The sequence below is a fragment of the Quercus lobata genome, chromosome 10 (genome assembly GCF_001633185.2).
Source record: "Quercus lobata isolate SW786 chromosome 10, ValleyOak3.0 Primary Assembly, whole genome shotgun sequence".
Classification (NCBI taxonomy): Eukaryota; Viridiplantae; Streptophyta; class Magnoliopsida; order Fagales; family Fagaceae; genus Quercus; species Quercus lobata.
This window is the reverse complement of record NC_044913.1, coordinates 13,161,731-13,183,349: the sequence shown is the minus strand read 5'-3', so window position 1 is coordinate 13,183,349 and position 21,619 is coordinate 13,161,731. Positions and strand designations below refer to the sequence as shown.

General features: G+C 37.8%; 1 protein-coding gene and 1 long non-coding RNA gene across 4 annotated transcripts; both read left to right on the top strand.

Moving 5' to 3' along the window:
- Nucleotides 1-6,630: 6,630 nt before the first annotated feature.
- LOC115964362 (GDP-mannose 4,6 dehydratase 2-like) lies at nt 6,631-7,140 on the top strand. Its single transcript, XM_031083692.1, has one exon. It carries the CDS (start codon nt 6,631-6,633, stop codon nt 7,138-7,140), a length of 510 nt encoding a protein of 169 aa, XP_030939552.1.
- A 3,151-nt stretch (nt 7,141-10,291) lies between these two features.
- LOC115962758 lies at nt 10,292-17,086 on the top strand. Of its 3 annotated transcripts, none has more exons than XR_004085586.1 (4): nt 10,292-10,771; nt 13,437-13,496; nt 13,961-14,004; nt 14,086-17,086. It is a non-coding gene; the product is annotated as an uncharacterized LOC115962758 (long non-coding RNA). The 3 variants fall into 3 exon arrangements; XR_004085587.1 differs by having other exon boundaries at nt 12,436-13,496; XR_004085588.1 differs by lacking the exon at nt 10,292-10,771 and adding an exon at nt 10,778-11,936 and having other exon boundaries at nt 12,436-13,496.
- The last annotated feature ends 4,533 nt before the right edge of the window (nt 17,087-21,619 follow it).

The window sequence follows — 21,619 nt, the reverse complement described above, 5'->3', positions numbered from 1 at the left end:
ATGGGGAAACCAAATACAAAAGAGAAAATCTCATAAGTTTTGGACAGAACCAAGGCCTTGCATGGTCCTCGGACTCAAGCCTATGGGGAAACCAAGTACAAAAGAGAAAATATCATAAGTTTTGGACAGAACCAAGGCCTTGCATGGTCCTCGGACTCAAGCCTATGGGGAAACCAAGTACAAAAGAGAAAATCTCATAAGTTTTGGACAGAACCAAGGTCTTGCATGGTCCTCGGACTCAAGCCTATGGGGAAACCAAGTACAAAAAAAGAAATCTTATAAGTTTTGGACAGAACCAAGGCCTTGCATGGTCCTCGGACTCAAGCCTATGGGGAAACCAAGTACAAAAGAGAAAATCTCATAAGTTTTGGACAGAACCAAGGCCTTGCATGGTCCTCGGACTCAAGCCTATGGGAAAACCAAGTATAAAAGAGAAAATCTCATAAGTTTTGGACAGAACCAAGACCCTGCATGGTCCTCGGACTCAAGCCTATGGGGAAACCAAGTACAAAAGAGAAAATCTCATAAGTTTTGGACAGAACCAAGGCCTTGCATGGTCCTCGGACTCAAGCCTATGGGAAAACCAAGTACAAAAGAGAAAATCTCATAAGTTTTGGACAGAACCAAGGCCTTGCATGGTCCTCGGACTCAAGCCTATGGGGAAACCAAGTACAAAAGAGAAAATCTCATAAGTTTTGGACAGAACCAAGGCCTTGCATGGTCCTCGGACTCAAGCCTATGGGGAAACCAAGTACAAAAGAGAAAATCTCATAAGTTTTGGACAGAACCAAGGCCTTGCATGGTCCTCGGACTCAAGCCTATGGGGAAAATAAGTTTTGGACAGAACCCAAGGCTTGCATGGTCCTCGGACTCAAGCCTATGGGAAAACCAAGTACAAAAGAGAATCTCATTTAAGTTTGGACGACAAGGCCTTGCATGGTCCTCGGACTCAAGCCTATGGGAAAACCAAGTACAAAAGAGAAAATCTCATAAGTTTTGGACAGAACCAAGGCCTTGCATGGTCCTCGGACTCAAGCCTATGGGGAAACCAAGTACAAAAAAGAAAATCTCATAAGTTTTGGACAGAACCAAGGCTTTGCATGGTCCTCGAACTCAAGCCTATGGGGAAACCAAGTACAAAAAAGAAAATCTCATAAGTTTTGGACAGAACCAAGGCCTTGCATGGTCCTCGGACTCAAGCTATGGGGAAACAAGTACAAAAAAGTAATCTTTATAAGTTTTGGGCAGACAAGGCCTTGCATGGTCCTCGGACTCAAGCCTATGGGGAAACCAAGTAAAAAAAAGAAAACCTTACAAGTTTTGGACAGAACCAAGGCCTTGCGTGGTCCTCGGACTCAAGCCCATGGGGAAACCAATTACTTAAAAGAAAAATCACGTTACATGAACCTTAGAATCTATCCGGGATCTACCCATTAACAGTTGGGTTAATCCCCATACTGAATGGATTCCCCAGTTTACCCTCGGATCCTCAGTACCAAAGGGACTGATGCTACATAAAGCGATATGTTACCAAAAATACGATTGAGGTCCCTCATTGCTCGGCTACCTCCTCGGATGAATTATTTAGGAGTTTATCGTTCTTGGACATTGGCCTAGCGTACATCGCGCAACACTCAGCAGTTATCCCGGTTAGTTCCAAAAGTTTAATTTATTAAGGATTATCATTGTTATACTTGATAATATTTATGAGTTTAAACTAGTACGAATCTGTGTTAAGGCATTTTTCTGTCCGGAATATCATTAAGGGCAAGCTTAGATTTAATATTCATGCACAAAGTAGTTGTTGCAGAGAAGAAAAGTATGTATAAAGAGGTAAACACATCTTTTATTAAGGCAAAGGAGCAGTACAATGTACAATGACAAGCTGAAACAAGCTTACATCCAAGTTAACTACGTAAGTAAAAAAAAAATAATAAATAGAGTGAAGATAAAGCCGAGGAGGTGACTCAGAGGAGAGGTTGGCTACTGCTTCGAGACCTTATTCCTCCTCAATACTTTTGCACGCCCATAACTCAGGCAGCAAAAGAACCCAACTTGAGCCTGACACCGGTGAAGAAAAGGTGTAGGGAATCTGACCTCAGGCTAACACCATCTACAGAAAAGGTGCAGGGGGCCGGAAGTTGGGAAGCTCCCGCAAAAATTTGCCTGCTACAAGGCAGACGGCGCTGATGGCGGAAATTCCTTCTTCTGACATACCAAAAATCTGGCATGACCAGAACCTGCTTCGGATTTTGACTAAAAGAGGGAGGAATACCCTCTTCCTCCCGTCAAGACGGAGGACTGGCTTGAATCTGTGCCATCCTTGTCCATACCGTATCACCTTGAGGGTTCGGTGCCTCTGAAGCGTGCGGAGATCTTTCATCCCCATCCACGCCTCTAACATCTTGCTTTGAGGCAGTGGCACTAGAAAAAGAGATCGTGGGTATGGAAGATATATGGTTCTGAAAGGGAACAGGAGAGTTCATGTGCAAGTGAAGTGATCCCCTATCCTATTTGTACCCAGAACTGAACTGGTAGCATTTAATTCATGCAAGTTCCCAAGGAACGCTACGGATGAAGCAGACTTGGCTCAATTTCCAACTTCATCCTCAGCCGTAGGATTTGAAGATCCTCGAGAAGGCGCACCTCGAACACCGGGACACCAAAAAGTACCGCGTGACCCAAGAGTACGGAAATGCCTCTCAATTTGTGGGCCTAGTAAATTCGCGGCCCAGGCCCGTACAGCATAGGGGCCCAGGGACAGAACCAAGGCCTTGCATGGTCCTCGGACTCAAGCCTATGGGGAAACCAAGTACAAAAAAGAAAACCTTACAAGTTTTGGACAGAACCAAGGCCTTGCATGGTCCTCGGACTCAAGCCTATGGGGAAACCAAGTACGAAAAAGAAATCTTATAAGTTTTGGACAGAACCAAGGCCTTGCATGGTCCTCGGACTCAAGCCTATGGGGAAACCAAGTACAAAAAAGAAAACCTTACAAGTTTTGGACAGAACCAAGGCCTTGCATGGTCCTCGGACTCAAGCCTATGGGGAAACCAAGTACAAAAAAGAAAACCTTACAAGTTTTGGACAGAACCAAGGCCTTGCATGGTCCTCGGACTCAAGCCTATGGGGAAACCAAGTACAAAAAAGAAAACCTTACAAGTTTTGGACGATACCAAGGCCTTGCATGGTCCTCGGACTCAAGCCTATAGGGAACTGCTCGGATAGGGAAAGTCCCCAGCTCAAATACTGTAAAGTGTTAAGGCCGAAACACTCCACCATTCGGAAGCCTAAGGGGGCTGTTCACTTTGGCGGATGATATGTCTTTGAATAATTACTTCCTACACCACATAGAACATCCAGTTCTAATCTCGGCTTCGTTTCGGACAAGTATCGCTATTTACAGGTGCGCATTGATATGTCAATCAATTCTATTAACGTTATGGTGACATCTTTTTATTAGCAAGTATTTTGGCTTTAGTTATCATTGATTCAAATGGTATATTATTGTGCCGAGCAGCGCTTGCAAATTTGTAAAAACATAGACAGAACATGCGAAGTAAAATAACAACTTTTATTAATATGAAAAATCATTACAACGTACAAAGAGGGGCTCAAACAAGCCTATACAAAATGTGAACTGCCTAAGCAACGGTAACATCCGCAGTACAGATAAGTAAACAGTCAGGCGTCTTTTAAACTCGTCTTCAAAGTCTCTCCAATCCCTGCCTCGATGCTGCTCATATTATGATAAGAACCTTCTTTGGAAAAAAGATGAAAGGAGAAGGAAATAGTAAGGAAGAAATCAATGAAGAAGATGGAGGAGATGAATGAGGAAGATGGAGGACATGAGTAAAGAAGGAGGAGAAGAAGAGAGAAGAGATGAAAAGAAAGAAAAGGAGCAAAAGAGGGAGAAGAGAAAGCACCAAAATGGATCTGGTGCTGGGAAGACTAAGAAAGGGAAGCGGAGAGGGCCACCAGTGAACGAAGAGAGGAAGAAGCAGAGACACTTAGTGCCTGCCTCGTTCCTGACTCCTAACACACTGGAGCCATATTAGGTATGCTCGTAAGAGAGCGGTTGGTTACGATGATGGGAATTCTCGGCTCAGTCACGCCGAAAATTTGACATGATGAGCCCCTGCTTCGGATTTTGGCTGAAAGGAAGGGGGGACAAATCTTAAGTCTCCGCCATCCTTGCCCTGACCGAGCCATTTCGAGCTTCGTTAAGACAGGGCGTTTCTAGGAAGGGAATGGTTTTTTCATCGCTTACTGCTAAGGAGAGTGTATTTCAGGCTAAGGAATAATCGGAAAGTAAAAGTAAATTCCGGAAGGAATTTAAGGGGTTTTCAAATCTTAAAGGGATTCATCTGTGGGAGAAACGATTCTTGTTTCTCCTCTTTATATAGGGGACGAAGAGGGGAATACTTAATGTGTTCAGATCCTCGAGGAAGTCTGCAGACAAGAATACACCCGCTCCGTTCCCCCACGCCATCCATAACCATTGAATCTGGGAAGTCTCGTGAAGGGAAGATATTAAAGACGCGCTTCGGATAACCAAACGGCCTAAACGCATCATGAAGAAATTAAGAGGAGCACCTTGTAGATCGGTACACTTCTTGGGCAGATGAAGAGTCGCCAGCGTCAGTCAAAGGCCGAATTAAGTGAGTCACAATAAGGGCCTGGTATTACCAAAACCCCCTATTCCAATCAGAATGTTGGACATCAGGGTTTTGAGGGGCTATTGTGGGGCCCAATAATTTATGGGCCAGGCCCACTTGCCAGTGGGGAGTCTAAAGGCCCAAGCCGAAAAAAGGTAATGGCCCGGAGATGCAGCCGAGCACAGTTTCTTCCTCGGCAGACCCAAAGCCCCATTGAGGGTAGGGGTAAAAAAAAAATATATATATAATAATAATAATAATAATAAAGGGATAAATATGGAAGGAGATCTAAAATATCTGGGGAGAATTATCCCTACACTACCCTTCCCAGATAAGGCTCTGCACCTAACAAGAGCTGTATTCTTCAGCTTTATCGACCATCCCCCACAATTCTGGGACTAGACTGATGGGACAAATATCAGTCTAATAAAAGATCGGCCCTACACGTGGACGAAGGACAGCGGACATAAGCTAGTATAAAAGAAAAAGTAAGTGAACCTAGAGAGGAGGCTCGATCCCACCTCCAAGAAAGGGAGAGGATCTGGGTGAGAACATCTCAACAACACCTGAGATTACAGAAAAAACTCATCGTCGGGTAACCGGGGTAAGACCCTAATGGTCCTCGGATCAAGTCCGAGGAGGCCCATCCCCTAGGATGCGATGCCGTAGGGCTTAAACGTTCAAGCCCAAATCCTTTTTCTACACGAATTCCTTTAAAACCAGGACCGGGCACCGCCCCGTGACCAACGGCTAGCTTTTCAAGCCCACTCTCTATAAATCATATTGTGAGGGATCTTTCATGCGCGAGCCCAACATCCTTATTGGGCCGCTAGAGAATTGTGTCCTTACAAAACCATTTTTATGACTTTAATCACAAAAATCATAAAATATTTATTTTTGGTAAATTTTTTGTGATTATTCCTATATCACTGATCTAGAAAATGCAAATGAAAAAGAGGTTTTTTTTTTAAAAAAAAAATTAATTAAAAGGAGATTTACTTATATTATATGAACATATACTTTAAATATTCTTAAAATTGTTTCAAAAAAAAAATCTTAAAATGAATGAGTTATAAATGACAAAATAAAATGAATATTAGGCAAAAAAAAAAAAAAAAAACTTTAAATGAGCATTTGTATTTATTTATTTATTTATAATAGGAAGGGTCTATTAACAAAACTCATAATTTTTAATTTTTAATACTATAATAGAAGGGAGGGTACATTTTTGGAAAAGCAAGCAAACCATGGCCATTGTCACTGTCACTATCACGGAAGGGTGCTTGCTCCTTCCTTAGTTTCGATATTCCAATGTCAAAACGAAGTTTTGATGGGACAAGAACTAGAGAAAGTATATGACGTTTAAGGAAGTATGTGGAAGGTTTATGGCGTAAATGCACTTTTAGTCCCTATATTTTGACTTTTTTCTATTTTGGTCCCTATATTTTAATTTTATCACTTTTAGTCCCTAAACCAATTAACGTGTGTTATTTTCGTCTTTTCCGTCAGTCAACTGATGGAAATAGTTGAGGTGGCTGCCGGAGGAATTAAAATATTATAAAAATGCCACATCACCCATGACACATCAGCATATAAATTTAAAAAATTAATTTTAACTAAATAATAAAAATAAAAACAGAATTAAAAACTAAAATTCACATAAATTAAGATTGTTCTTCATGTTCTTCAGATTGTTCTTTATTTTACAACTTGTTCTTCATATTCTTCCCAAATCAAACCCAACAACCAAGAACTCAAACCCATCACAAGAACACAAATCCATCAACCCAAAAACTCAAACTCAGATCACTAGGACATAAATGAAAACAAGAAGAAAAAACCCAAATTCAACACCTTGGAGATCATCAAACCCAGTTCACCTCCTTCAATTCACAACAGTCCCTTTCTTTCTCTCTCTAACACATTTTTCCCATCATACCCGACAAATCAAACAGTCTTAACAACAACAACAATGGCGTCTGAGATCGACAATTCCAGATCCGAATCTACAACCAACGGCGAATCTCCTCCATGCGCGCCACACAAAGTTGCACTGATCACGGGAATCATTGGCCAAGATGGTTCCTACCTGACTGAGTTTTTACTCGACAAAGGCTACGAGGTACACGGCTTGATCCGACGGTCCTCCAACTTCAACACTCAGCGAATCAACCACATCTATATCGACCCCCACAATGCCCACAAGGCTCGAATGAAGCTTCACTACGCCGACCTCATCAATGCCTCCTCTCTTTGTAGCTGGCTTGACACGATTCTCCCAGACGAGGTTTACAACCTCGCTACCCAATCCCACATGGCTGTCTCATTTGAGATCCCAGATTACATCGCCGATGTTGTCACCACTAGGGGCCTCCATCTCCTCAAAGCTGTTCGATCCCACATCGCCGCCACTGGGCGCAACCATATTCGATACTACCAAGCTAGATTGTTAGAAATGTTCGGCTCGACACCGCCTCCGTAGTCAGAAACGACGCCGTTTCACCCTCGATCCCCTTACGCCATTTGACTAACTCACTTAAAGAAAAGTAAATACACTTAAAACTAAAATGATCTAATGATAAATTTTTGTTTGGGTTGGTTGAGATGAGAGAATAATGTGTTGGGTTTGATGATCTCTGAGGTGTTGAATTTGGGTTTTTTCTTCTTGTTTTTATTTATGTCCTAGTGATCTGGGTTTGAGTTCTTGGGTTGCTGGGTTTGTGTTCTTGTGATGGGCTTGAGTTCTTGGTTGCTGGGTTTGATTTGGGAAAAATATGAAGAACAAGTTGTAAAATGAAGAACATGAAGAACAATCTTAATTCATGTGAAATTTAGTTTTTATTTTTATTATTTAGTTAAAATTAATAAATTAATTTTTTAAATTTATATGCTGATGTGTCATGGGTGATGTGGAATTTTTATAATATTTTAATTCCTCCAGTAGCTACCTCAGCTATATTCGTCGGTTGATTGACGGAAAAGACGAAAATAACACGCGTTAATTGGTTTAGAGACTAAAAGTAATAAAATTAAATTGTAGGTACCAAAATGGAAAAAAAAATAAAAATATAGGGACTAAAAGTACATTTATGCCAAGGTTTATTAGAAGAATAGGGAAGCAGGTAAGAGTGGAACCTTCTCTTATCTTATCACCAAAAAGAAAGAAAAGAAAAAAAACTTGGGTAAAATACCATTTTCATCCCTAAACTATCACAAAAGTTTATTTTTCGTCTCTGAACTTTTAAAAGTTCTATTTTCATCCCTAAATTTTGCAAAAAGTTCTGATTTTCATCCCTCCGTCTATTTCTGTTAGTTTATGTCTTATGTGGTCTAACGGAGTGCTGATGTGGCACTTGACTTGGACTAAATTATTTTATTTTTTAAAAATATAATCATGTGGCAAATAATTATAGGGACAACCATTTTTAAAAGCCCAAAAGTACCCTCATTCCCTTACTTGACTCTTGACCCACTCTCCCTCCATTCGTGAAACCCCAACCCCACAACAATAGCCCAATTGACGACCAAAATCGAGAGTACAAACCGGTGACATAGTTCAACTTCAGCCTCCTTCATCGACGTCGAGGAGATGAAATAAGGTTCGAAACCCCACCGTGAAGTTGAAGTCGTTGAAATCGAAGCCTACCGAGTAACATAAACCCAACAAAAAAAGACTGCCATAAATCCATGACAGTAACAAGAAATTACGATCCTAATTCGATAACTGGTTTTGCTTTCATCAAATATAGCTGGTATATTCCTAGCACTAAATACAACCAAACCATTCATCGAACGACACATAAATCCTTTGGAAAAACAAAATTATCTCCAAACCCATATAAGCTATTTACTGCAGCAACCACAAATGGTCCCAACTATTCAATTCCAAATACAAAGGAAATCCATGGTAAAGTAAGGACAAAAAATTAATAACAACCCAGAATTGTCCCTTCCACAGTATTGACAACCCAAAATTGAGAACTAAATTTGAAAGAACAGGACAAAGTTTTGATCGACCCTTTGTAAATAACAGAGAAACAAAGAATATATGAACCTCGACGCAGTGGAGCTTCACGGTGGAGACTAAAGCCCGATTGGGGTCGCCGGTTTGATTTGGACAGGAACTATTCCACTGATTGGTTTTTCATGGTTTAGGGATTTTGGCTTAAAGCAGGCACACCTGGGAGATTTTGGTCTGAGGGGCCATTTTGAGCTTTTAAAAACGGTTTCCACGTGTCCCTATAATTATTTGCCACGTGTCCATATTTAAAGTATATATATATATATATATATGAGCAATGCTGGTGCCACACACTTTTACACAATTTTGTGCCACAACTCGCCACATGACGAGTTGCGGTTGGATAAAGTGTGTTAGTGGACCATGTGGGGACAAACTCTAACCAACCACAATTCACCATGTGGCGAGTTGTGGCATAAAGTTGTGCACAAGTGTGTGGCACCAGCATTTCTCTATATATATATATATATATATATATATATATAGTCCAAGTCAAATACCAGCACTCCATCAGGTCACATAAGACAAACTAACAAAAATAAACGGAGGGATGAAAATTAAAATGTTTTGCTAAGTTTGAGGACGAAAATAGAATTTTTTTTAAGTTTAGGGATGAAAAACAAACTTTTGTTATAATTTAAAGATGAAAATGATATTTTACAAAAATCTTCTACTCTAAGGCTGTGTTTGGTTGCTGTAAAACGTTTTCCGGAAAATACATATTTTCCGGAAATGCTAATTTCCAGAAAAGGAAAATGTTTCCATGTGTTTGGTTGCATTTCAAAAAATTTTCCGGAAAATATTTTCTGGTGTTTGGAAAAGAAGAAGGAAAACACAAAATTCAGAAAAAATCATCAACGACTCCTCTCTCGCCGGCGCGATCTCGCGATCAACGGTGACGGCGCTATCTCGCGATCGACGCTTTGCGAGATCGCGACGTCGATCGCGATCAACGGCGCGGCGCGAGATCGCAATCGACGCTTCGCGAGATCGCGCCGTCGATCGCGATCAACGGCGCGGGCAAGATCGCGATCGACGCGTCGCGAGATCGCGCCGTCGATCGCGATCTCGGTCGAAGGCGAGATCGCGATCAACTGCGCGATCTCGCGACGGCGCGATCTCGCAAAGGTGAGATCGCGCCGTCGATCGCGATCTTCGTGGCGTCGGACTGGAGCTCGCGAGATCGGCGCCGCCTGGAGCTCGGAGTCCGCCGGCGATCATCGGACTGACTGGAATGTTTTTCTCCTCTCTCGCGCGCGCGCGCTCTCTCTCTCTCTCTCTCTCTTTTTCCGGAAATGAAATGAAGTGAAAATGAAGGCAGATTCTAATTTCCGTGGTCAAGGCTTCAAATTTCGGTCAATAGGAAAAGGATTTCCGGAAAATAATATTTTCCGTCACAGCCAAACGCTCCATTTTCCGGAAATTGATTTCCGAAAATCGTTTGAAGTCGATTCAAACGCACCCTAAAAGCTTCCTATTCTCTGGACCCATCTGCTTTAATAGAAGCCAAACTCACCCAATTATTTCTTGGGTCAAAGCACTGACCCAATTAGACCCAGTAAACTTGGATAATAATTGAGCTTTTAACTTAAAACCTAATAAACCCAATTAACCCAAAAATAATAAGCCCAGTTTCTCTGAGCCTCTTGACTCTCTCTACCTTTTCGTTTCTATCTTCATGAATTCGGGGATTAGGGTTTCCATACTCAAATCGGGCATTTCCCATCGATTTCATTTGTGATTTTTCACCCAAAATCACCAATTCTCAGAAGTTGTTGCACCAATTATCCTATATATTTCTTTTTTGCTTCTGTATCATTGTGAATGAGTTAGGTTTGAGGGTTCATGTTGTTAAAACTTGTATTGATGTTGATATGTAGTATCAGCCATTATCATAATCTGTATATAAAAAAGGACCAAAGCTAGCTTGAACAGTGAACTGTACTAATTTTTGCGAGTACATCTGGTGCAAATGCAATGCATAAGCCTGAAAGGGTTCACTGATCGGAGACGAGAAACAAATTTTAGAAGCTTCAGATGCTCCGTCAAGCTGCATTAAGACATGAAACTTGAGGAGCTCTCCGTTGTCAAGGTGGATGGCTTTTTCATTTCCCTTGTATTTGTTTCTTCCTTTACAATTCATCTTTGGTCTCTCTATCACAATGTGCTGTTTGGTTGGTGAGAATTTTGAGTCTCTCTTTTCAGGAGGTTATAAAAATTCATGCAGTTGGATCTAGTTTGTAGATACAAGTTGATTTTATGATAATTTTGGTTTTTGAATCTTTCTTGTTAGAACATTATAAATTTGTTGCGCTTATGTGACAATTTTTAACTGCTTGTTAGAGCTTATAAATTGCTTTATAGTTTTTTAGCCAATACTAGGTATTGTTTAATCTATACCATGGTGTTGCATTGGTGCTTAATATATGTTGATGCAAAGAAATGAAGGTTAGGACTTGAGACAGTATTCGTACCTTACAACGACGTACTTTAATAGTGGGACTGACATTGGGCAATTGCATTATGCTTATAAGGAGAGAAGAAATTTTTCTTTGCAGTCTTTTTTGAGATGCTAGATGAACTTTTGACAATCTAAAGAAATACTGTAATTTCAATCGCTGAAAAAGAAACACGCATACACTATATAAGTTCCTAATCTATCAGTCAATATTTCATGGCATATCTTGAAATAATTATTTTAACTCATGAAACAATAAATTTCGAAGTTAATGTTCTGTTTTTATGATAATGTTTTGTTTTTTGTGACAGAAATCCACCAACAAAATTGCTGGTGGTTTTAGAGAAATTCACAACATACTCCTTTTGATAAGTTCAAGATTGTAAAGCTTCCCTAGATAATCCCTATCACATGTTTGAATATCTCAACTCTAAAGGAGGCCTAAGCATAGCATAAATGGAGAGAGTTGAACTAATTAACATGTGAACACCTTGATTTCCATTAAGCCAAATTCCTTATGTCTTCTTTGCATTGAATCATAAACAAAATAATGCATTCATTTTGCAATAATGCATTTCCTTTCAATGTATATGCATCATGTTAGTTGATTTATATGTAAATTTGTTAATTTTGAAGTTGGTGATTTTAAATATTTGATGTGTTTAAGTTCGTTATAATGTCACTATGTCAAGTTTACATGCTCAGGGAGAGGAATAAGTGCTATGGTACGATCAAGTTTGTTGATATAAGTTCTGATGATTACTCTCTGGAGGAGAATCAAACCCTAGACTACAAAACTGTATGTTCTAAACAATGCTGAATTTTTCAGTAGACACAATTTGCTAGTTTAAGAGGGTTTGGTTAGGGCTGTAAGATAAGAAGTAGAAAATGAAATATGTGTGAAAGTAACACTACCTGTTAGTCATTTCGATATGATTTCAGAGACTAATATTTTACTGTCACAATTTGCTGGTTTAAGAGGGTTTGGTAGGAGTTGTAAGATAAGAAGTAGAAAATGAATTATATGTGACAGTAACACTACTTGTTGGTCATATCCAATATGACTTCACTGACTAATATTATTTTTTTTTGGTGGCTTTTATGGATCATAAGAAATTTTTTGAAAAATCCAGCACGAAACCTTGAAGCTGCATGGTTTGGCCATAGGAAAGTAAATGATAACTTTGTAGAATACAAAGTAGAGCATATTAACTTTGTGGTATGTATACATAGATTTTAGAGCATCTCTTTTGTCAGATTTATTACAATACAGTGATGAAGTTCTGTTTGTTGTTTAGGTTATGGGAAGGATTCACTTCATCCTCTGATAGAACTGTTGTCACTGATGTTGAAGTTCGCCTCATTTCCTACCCTTTTTTCCCCTGTAATTGTACATTAACTGTGCTAGCACTTCTCATTTTGTGTTTTACTTTACTGTCCAAACTTCCACTAAGTCTGAGTTCACTATCTTGTATTAATCAAGTCTAATTTCTTTGTGTTGAGGGGATTATCAAGTCTAATTTCCATCACGTGTGCATGTCACTTATGCTATGTGAATATGTACTAATTTGTGTTTCGGTGGTCCAGCCCATGGAAGTTATAGGAAAAATGGGGGAAAGAAAATCCCACCAATAGAATTGTGGCTATTCCATGACTAGAATCAATTAGTACAAGTTCAAGTTTGTAAACCTTGAACTTTAATGTGTTCTAGACAATCACTAATTGTTCGAATATCTAAACTCTCAATGAGGCCTAAGTGCAGCATAAGGATGTGGAACTACGAAGTGCCAATGATCACCACCATGATTCTATCATTCTATTAATGCTTGCATAGGAAGCTTACTAAGGTCCTCTTATAGGCACATGGGGAATGATATTTCTCACTAAGCCAATTTCCTTATCTGTCGCCTTTCCAATGATTAAACAGCTTTGTCAATAGTAAATACAATGGTGTGGGACACATTTGGGATTCTTTAGATGTAGAATCTGTTTGAAGAAGCTGGCTAAAGAACTTTGATAAGACTTTACTTTCAGCTGTATTATTTGAGATTCATTTTAACCAAGAAAAAAGAATTTAAATGACAACTTTTGCAGGCAGTTAGAAGACTATATGAACAAGTTGGTCTTGGATGGGTTTATGCCATTACCAAATATGAACCTGAAAGTTTCTTTGTTCTTTCTAATTTTACCTGTAGTTCAATCAAAATGCTACTATCTTGCAGACGAATAGGGTTTTGGATAATGCTCCACTGTCATTTTCTCATTATTTGTACTTAATATAACAATATGCATTTAACAGATTGCAACAATAACAGATGTCATATATGGTGTTTGGGCTAAATACCATCTTCAATCACAGGTAAATTCATATTGCTTAAACAATTTTGTGTTACAGCTCCTTCAATGTTCTTTTGCAGTCATGCCTTCTTTGCTTTAGTGACCAAAAAGTAATGCTATAGTTGAACTGTTTTCTTGGATTTACATAATAACAGAGTGGCACTAGCCTTATGATCCACACACCCAAACCAGTGACTTTAAATTGTTGTGATAAGAAATTATTTGTTTTGATAACCTTCAAATTGGCCATTAACAGAAAAAACCTATCATTTGGATTTAGTTGCACCATGAAAAAATCTCTTTGTGCCTTTTTAACTTGTCTCTATGCAAATTTTCAATATCAAACCTAGCCCACTACATGCTTAATAGGAAGATCATGAGACTTGCTTTGAAAACTAATTTCGTTAATGACTAATGTGATTCTCCTTAGTCAATCAAATTATTAAATTATAAAAATTTGATGCAAAATTGTCTGTTTTTGTCCAGGTCGGCAACCTTTAGAAGAGATTTTGGAATCACAAAAGAACAAGGTTTGTATACTACTCTGCACGGATTACCATATTTGAGGTATATGGTGCTGATTCATGTTGGACATTCTGTTTTCATTGCAGGATGAAGAATGTAATGACAAAAATTTATGTCAGATGTGAACTTGCTCAATAATTGCCAGAAGTCCAAGCTTTCCAGGCTCGCTCTTCATTTGCTTACATATATGATCTTCAAAACTGAGCTGGATTTGAGCTCATAGCTAGAACTTGTAACAAGATGAAGAGGTATGGCAATTCACATACATTTTTCAATTAATTTTAATCATCTAATAGTCTAGCGAGTTGATGCTCTTATAATGCATAATGATGTGATAATTCACTTTTGTTGGATGGGAAAATGGAGATAACCAAGAAAGCTCACTTTAGAATTAGTATATCAAAGCTTTTGCTTATAATTCCAAGCCAATTTCCACTTTGAAGTCCAATGGTTGATAAGGATTGAAGAGATGAGTCTAGAGATTGCTAGACGTTCGTGGGAATTAGTTTCTCTTTGTATATAAGGTTTGACAATCTGATTGATTCTCAAACTTCATAAGAGTTTCTCAAAGAGGTATGTCTTAATTTTAGTTCTTTCTCAATTTTGCTTTGATAAAAATTAGCACCAAAGTTTGACTTCATATAACCACTATAAATTGTATTCTTTTTCTGGATGAATAACTCTTTTACGATTCTTCTTTCTTAATTACTTTTCTTTGGTCCTATAGTCCTGAAGGTTTTTTCAGATACCTCATGTAACTGCTAGCCTCATGTAACTACTAATACTGTATCTCAATATCTCCAAAGAACATTATGCTCGACTTTTTTCTTTTTGGAATTATGGTTGGACATTGGTCCTAGGCCTTTAATCCTACATTATGTAGTTACTTCACAATTATACCACATTATTTTATTTATTCTTCCTCTTGATATAAGAAAATGATGTTCCAACTTTTTGCCAAACTAAAACCCCGCAGACCAATGGTGTGGTGGATCGAATGTGGGACTTCCAGGTTTACGTCACACCCCAAACTAATGAGTCCACCACCCGGGTACCCAATGGGGGTTATACTATAGTCTTTCATATCATAAGATATTAGTAGAACATTTAAGTTTTAGAGTCTCTTTGAAGATAATGATAAATGTGCGACTATATGGAGAAACTCTGTTGGTTCTAGAAAGTCACCTAAATAAAATGCCTAGGTAAACATGTTTATTTTCTTTCTGATAATTCGATAATTAGGGGAGTATTGAACTATGGATGCCTCCGTTGAAAATATCAAGAGGTGCCAATTGAGTTACAAGGCTCTTGAAAGTTTTTTATAACATAAACATTTTCGTTCCTTTTGTCTTTTGCTACTTTATTGTTTGTGAGAAAGGAATTTTAAAGGATGCTACACACGTAAAAGTGTAAAACCAATTGCTATCAGAAGAAGATTATAGAGGGAGATTTTGTTAAAGCTTAAAAAAGGCTATGATTCCAAATCCTAGAAATGTCTAAAATGTTCATTATTATTTCTAGTCATCTTCCCAGTGGTGTACTAGTGTTATTGTAGCACTTAAACAGATGTACAGGATATTTGTTTGCTTTCCAAACGAAATATACAAGCTAATTATTTTGGAAGTGAGTGCGACTGATTGAGTTCAATTCTCACAACACAAACAACATGATATACTAAGCCATATGTGGAAAGTCAATATTGAGAGAGATTATAAAAAGACTGGAGAACTTTGCCCGTAATTTTGCAGACTCAATAGCTCAAATCTAAGAGATATTTGTTGTTTAGGAAACAACCATTCTCACATTTGACAAATTATTAGGGTTAGTTTGCACTTCCCTATAAATATGGTGTGGTTGTAGTAAGGTCTGTCTATTTCAAATAATAATGTCCTCCTTTAACTAGTAATAAGCACTTTGTCCCAAGCCATTAGGATTTTCTTCAAATTAATAGAAACTTCAAATTCCTATTAGACATTTTTCTCAAGAAATTTTGGGAGGGAAGGAAGAACAGAAACAATGGCCAACAAAGGAATTTTTTGGCACACATCTCACTGTTGCAGTGATACAGAGCATGCAAAGATTAAAAGGGGCAGCTCCACCTAGGGGTCAATGTCTTGATGTAATTCTTTCACCTTGGTGTTTTCTACCTAGGATAAATATCTTATTCATCGAAAAGGAAAGATCTACAAAATGAAGAATTCTACAGCATTCCATTTGGAAATCTCCAAAATACTAGAAAAGGAGCAAATTATTGGACTCAAAAAGCTCGACCAGACTGGTGGTTGATTCGAGAGAAATACCAAGAATCTTCATATGTTGGTTGTGAACACAGGAAGACTGGATAATAAAATCTGAAGGCTCAAATGGCAGATGATCAATGGATCGACTCAGTACAAGGCAGAACAAGGAATATTGGATCATTTTAGTGGAATCTATATCAATGCTCTATAGAACTTATTTGAGTCAACTTCAAGCAATAGACATGCAATGCCTAGGCACTAATCAATAGCAGAAATACCGTATGCCCTCTCAAATGGATTCGAAACATTGTTTTTTTTCAGAAAAACTGTAGAATCGGGACAAAATATGGTAAGGGTATGCAATCACATGCAATGCAATGCTGGTGTTAGCTGAAAAAGCATCCAAAATTGGCAAGCTGCAAGTGTTATAGTGGAAAGTCATTTTGATGCGAGAAAGAGCAGGATCCAGAAGAAACAAATGGAGGGCAACAGCTTATGTGTGCAAAGACAGATGAAGGTATTTAAGTATTGCCAGATTGCCACTATAGGGAATGCACACAAAAGGACACTGCAATCAGTTTGACTCTTACACCAGCTGACTCTACTACCAAGGAAAGTAATCACAAGCATATCATTATCTTATCAAGGAACTACAAGGTGTGCAAACATGAGTTAGAAGAGTCCATTCCCAGATCTTGAGAGAATCAATCTGGCTAAAGTGGCACAATGACTGTATATGCATGTTTTTTGGTCTAAGCTTTGGAAATTGTTTTGTCACTTTGTAGTATTGTCATATGGCTGCTGTAGTTGGGGCAAACATGGTGTCATAATATCCTGGCTTTTGTCTGGTTTTGTTTCCCCTACTAATAAATTTTTATTGTCACAAAAATAAAATAAAATAGATGTCTCACTTTCCATTAAACCTTTTAACCTTATAAATCTAATTGTTGAAAATTTGCAAATTGCATTGCAAATTATATTATCTAAGCAGTTGGATGTAAGGTGTTTAGTAAAGTTAAAAAAAAAATTGTTGAATTAAATGTAAAAAAGTTCAAACTTCCACAAACAGAAAATTGCATTATTGAAAATTTTTACCTACTTCAGGTCTAATTAACAATAACAGGTCACTTAAACAATCTCTTCCCTCTGTATACCATTGTCTTCCTGTTCCCTTAAAGAAAATGCTTGAGAAGTTGCATATTGGAATTTCTGTAGGAGCCAGTCATATGTCTTACAACCTAATTCATAAATCTTATGAACTGTGTTGTAAAGACACTTAGAAATATGTCGGTATGAATGAATCAGTACCCCCACGAGCAGGATTGGACAAAAATTAACCATGAATATCCAAAAGGGAGCAATGATTATGGCAACAAGTAGCTCAATGGCACTAATTCCAAAAACCAGACAAATGGACCTGAATATGGGAAGGTCAGTGTCTTGAGGTTGCAGTTTTATCTCCACATATGCGATGCTATAGACGACTGTAGCCAAGATGAAAAGCACGACTAAAGTAAAATGTGTTTCAAGTGGAGAGACGCCTAAAACTTGAAAGTGGACGCCAATTAAGCCAGCCAGATACGAGACAAGGAAGGCAAGAAGCCTATGAAATGCTTCAAAGATACCATGGGCTTCATCACTGGCGGATACACAAACAAGAAATTCTTTAGCTTTAATATTACCTTTTTTTTTTTTTTTTTTTTTCCAAACATAAGAATATCAAAATCTGGTTTCAAAAAAAAATTTTATAATCCCGCAAAATCCACTCAACTTAATAATAATAATAATAATAATAAAAGGAAATCCCCTTAGCTCTATAGCCTACCACAATGAGTTTAATTCATTGCGAAGAGATGAACAAGCCACTAACAATGTTATTTTATTCACCCTTACTACAAGAAATAATCTCTGACGATTTAACTTATCAAGAACTCTAGAAATTCACTCATTATAATTGATATAAGACTTATTGTACCACAACAACAACACATTGGAATTGTTGGGGATCCTCAACAAACTATAATCAGAGTTGGTTACATGAATATATATATATATATATATATATATTTAAAGTTATTGTAGATGTTCCTTTCCCTTTCTCCATTCACTCAACTTGAACCAACTCATGTTCCTCATTGGTGGATTAATTGATCTCCTCTACATGTGATCAAATTTTCTCAAGTAACTCTTACCCATCTTTTCATCAATAAGATACTCCTATAGTTAAGCGAATTTCTTCATTTCGAATCTTAATATTTTCATTCTAGCAAACTCTTTCAAGGTTAGGTCAACCATATAGACCATTAAAGGAAATGTTTTAGGCCCCCTAGTGTAGAAAGATCCCATAATGATGGTCACAATATCATACTTTTATATATAGCAACTTAAAAATCAATTATCGCCTCCTACTTTTTTCTTTCTTGTGGTCAGTATCTAACTAAAAAATGGAATAAGCTCATCTATTCTTTTTTGCTCTCTCTCTCTAGAAGTATCTTTTGGTAAACTGGTTGCCATCAAACACCACTCTCCCCCATTCCCCCCCCCCCCCCCCCCCTTACCCCTAAACTTATTATCAAAAGGTTCTATTTGAGGTAAATAAATTTATTTTATTCTTTATTTGATGTGAAAATTTGTAATATTTATTAAATTTTAAGTTAATCCATCTTTACTTGTGAAGGTTAAGATTATTGTTATTCTACTGTAAAGTGAAGGTAAAATAATGCTTTGATAAATTAGGTTCTATTGTTCTACACTTTAAAAATTATTTCATTATTTGATCTATTGTAATTTTATATTGTCGATGACACTGTTTGGGAGTTAGGGGTGTGCATGGGTCGGGTTGAGGGGATTTTTTGACCCAACCCACCATGGTGGGTTAAAAAAAATTCAACCCAACCCACATGGGTCGGGTTGAACCCATGAGTTGGACAATTTTTTTTTATTACTATTATTATTAAACTGAGCAGAAAAAAATATATCACACTTACCACCTGAGTTGATAAATATACATTAATATATAAACTAATATTCCAACTCAATTGTAAACAAAATATGTCTAAGTATCCAACTGAGTTGATAAACAAAATATGAATGAACTAGTATCCTAATTCACTTATAAACAAAATATACATGAGTTCCTAACTCAGTTATAAACAAAATATATCTAAAAATTGTTAAATTTTTTTTATTAATTATATAATATATTTAAATATATATTAAAAGAACTAATAGGATTTTATATTATATGTAGGGACACGATTTTTACGACCCAAGGATGACATTGGGCTTGTGTGTAAAGGGTCCAAACAATATGATTTGTAGAGAGTGGGTTTGGAAAAGGCTAGACCTTGGTCATTGGGCAACGATTTTGTCACGATTTTCATGGAAGCCCATCCAAAGATGGGTTTGGCCTGAGTGGCTAAGCCTTACACGGATGGGGCGTGAAGATCTATCTCTTCGGAATTGGTCCGAGGAGCGTCTCGTCCTCACCATCCTCCTTTTTATGAGTTCGTTCTCCCCCTTCTCTCTGGTTTCTGGCCGCGCCCCCCTCTGTCAATGCGACGAGCTTCCTTTTTATACTAGTATTTCCTTCCCACTCTTCACCCACGTGTCCGTTTCTCATTGTTCAGGGTGGTTACTTGTCTTATCAATCCTCACGTCAGAGTGGTTGGGGAAGGCTGGATAGCAGGATATAAGTGTGGGTTTGTCAGGTGCTGGGCTCCACATTAAGGCGTTGGCAGCCTTCCCCCTTGTGCTTATCTTGTACTGAATTTGTCCTTTTCTTCAGGCCTTTCTGTAAGACGTTGGGCGTAAAGTCGTCATCGGCCACATCCTTGGACCTTCGAGAAGCTTTCATTGCGCGTCCTTAGCAATAAGGCTCCTCGGCCTGGGCTTGGGCTTCTAATACAAAGTGGGCTGAGACCTCAGATTTCGGGCCCCACATTATATATAATAGTAGGAACTAAGGAAGTGCTCTACAGTTGTTTTTTTTTTTTTTTAATTATTAAATATAATATATTTTAAATATATATTAAAATATGGGTGGGTTGGGTCGGGTTTGGTGGGTTTGTAATTTTATGACCCAAACCCAACCCGACCCGCTATAAAAAAAAATTTTGTAACCCAACCCAATCCACCAAGCCCTAAAAACCAACCTAATCCGATGGGTTGGGTTCGGTTGGGTTGGGTCGGGTTTGACGGGTTGGCAAGTTTTTTGCACACCCCTATTGGGAGTCTTTGAAACAATGTAGTGAAATAGAAAGGATAGTAGATGTTAAAAGAATGGCATGGAACATAGTGAATTTTCTCTAGCGTGTTTGGGACTTTATAAAAGGGGTGATAAAATTGGTATGTCTCTTTCCACTAAATTCTAAAACTGGAGAACTCTTAAAAAAAAATCTCTTTCATTCCATTCCAACAATTAGGGCACACTTTGAAAAAAAAAACTACTCCAGTAGGAGTGTGCAGAAAACCCGCCTACCCACCAAACTTGACCCGACCCAACCCAACCCACCGGGTTGGGTTGGTTTTTAGGGCTTGGTGGGTTGGATTACAAATTTTTTATTTTTTTTATAGCGGGTCGGGTTGGGTTTGGGTCATAAACTTACAAACCCAACCCAACCCACCCCACCCATATTTTAATATATGTTTAAAATATATTATATATTTAATAAATTTTTTTAAAAACCACCTGTAAAGCACTTCCTCGGTTTCTACTATCATATATAATATAAAATCCTATTAGTTCTTTTAATATATATTTAAATATATTATATAATTAATAAAAAAATTAAAAATTTTAAATATATTTTATTTATAATTGAGTTAGGAACTTATGTATATTTTGTTTATAAGTGAATTAGGATACTAGTTCATTTATCTTTTGTTTATCAACTCAGTTAGATACTTAAACATATTTTGTTTACAACTAAGTTGGAATATTAGTTAATATATTAATGTATATTTTGTTTATCAACTCAAGTGGCAAGTATGATATATTTTTTTCTGCTCAATTTAATAATAATAGTAATAAAAAAAAATTGTCCAACTCATGGGTTCAACCTGATCTAATGGGTTGGGCTGAATTTTTTTGACCCATTATAGTGAGTTGAGTCAAAAAATCCCCTCAATCCGATCAATCTGACCCACACACACCCCTATGCTCGAGTTTAAGCAAAAGCCACTCTCAGGGTTGTATGGATTGGTTAAAAGTTCTGAAAAATAACATTGTTCTAGGGGGATGACACCTGTTGGTACGCGCCAACCCCACCCCCCCCCCCCCACTCCCCAAAAAAAAAAAAAAAAAAAAAAAAAAAAATAATAATTATAAGAGTTAAGAAAAAGGCGGAGGCTGGAATAATTTAAGAAAGGCAACACTGGT

Coding starts and splice junctions, on each gene's coding strand:
- LOC115964362 (XM_031083692.1), top strand. CDS start 6,631: ATGGCGTCTGAGATCGACAATTCCAGATCCGAATCTACAACCAACGGC.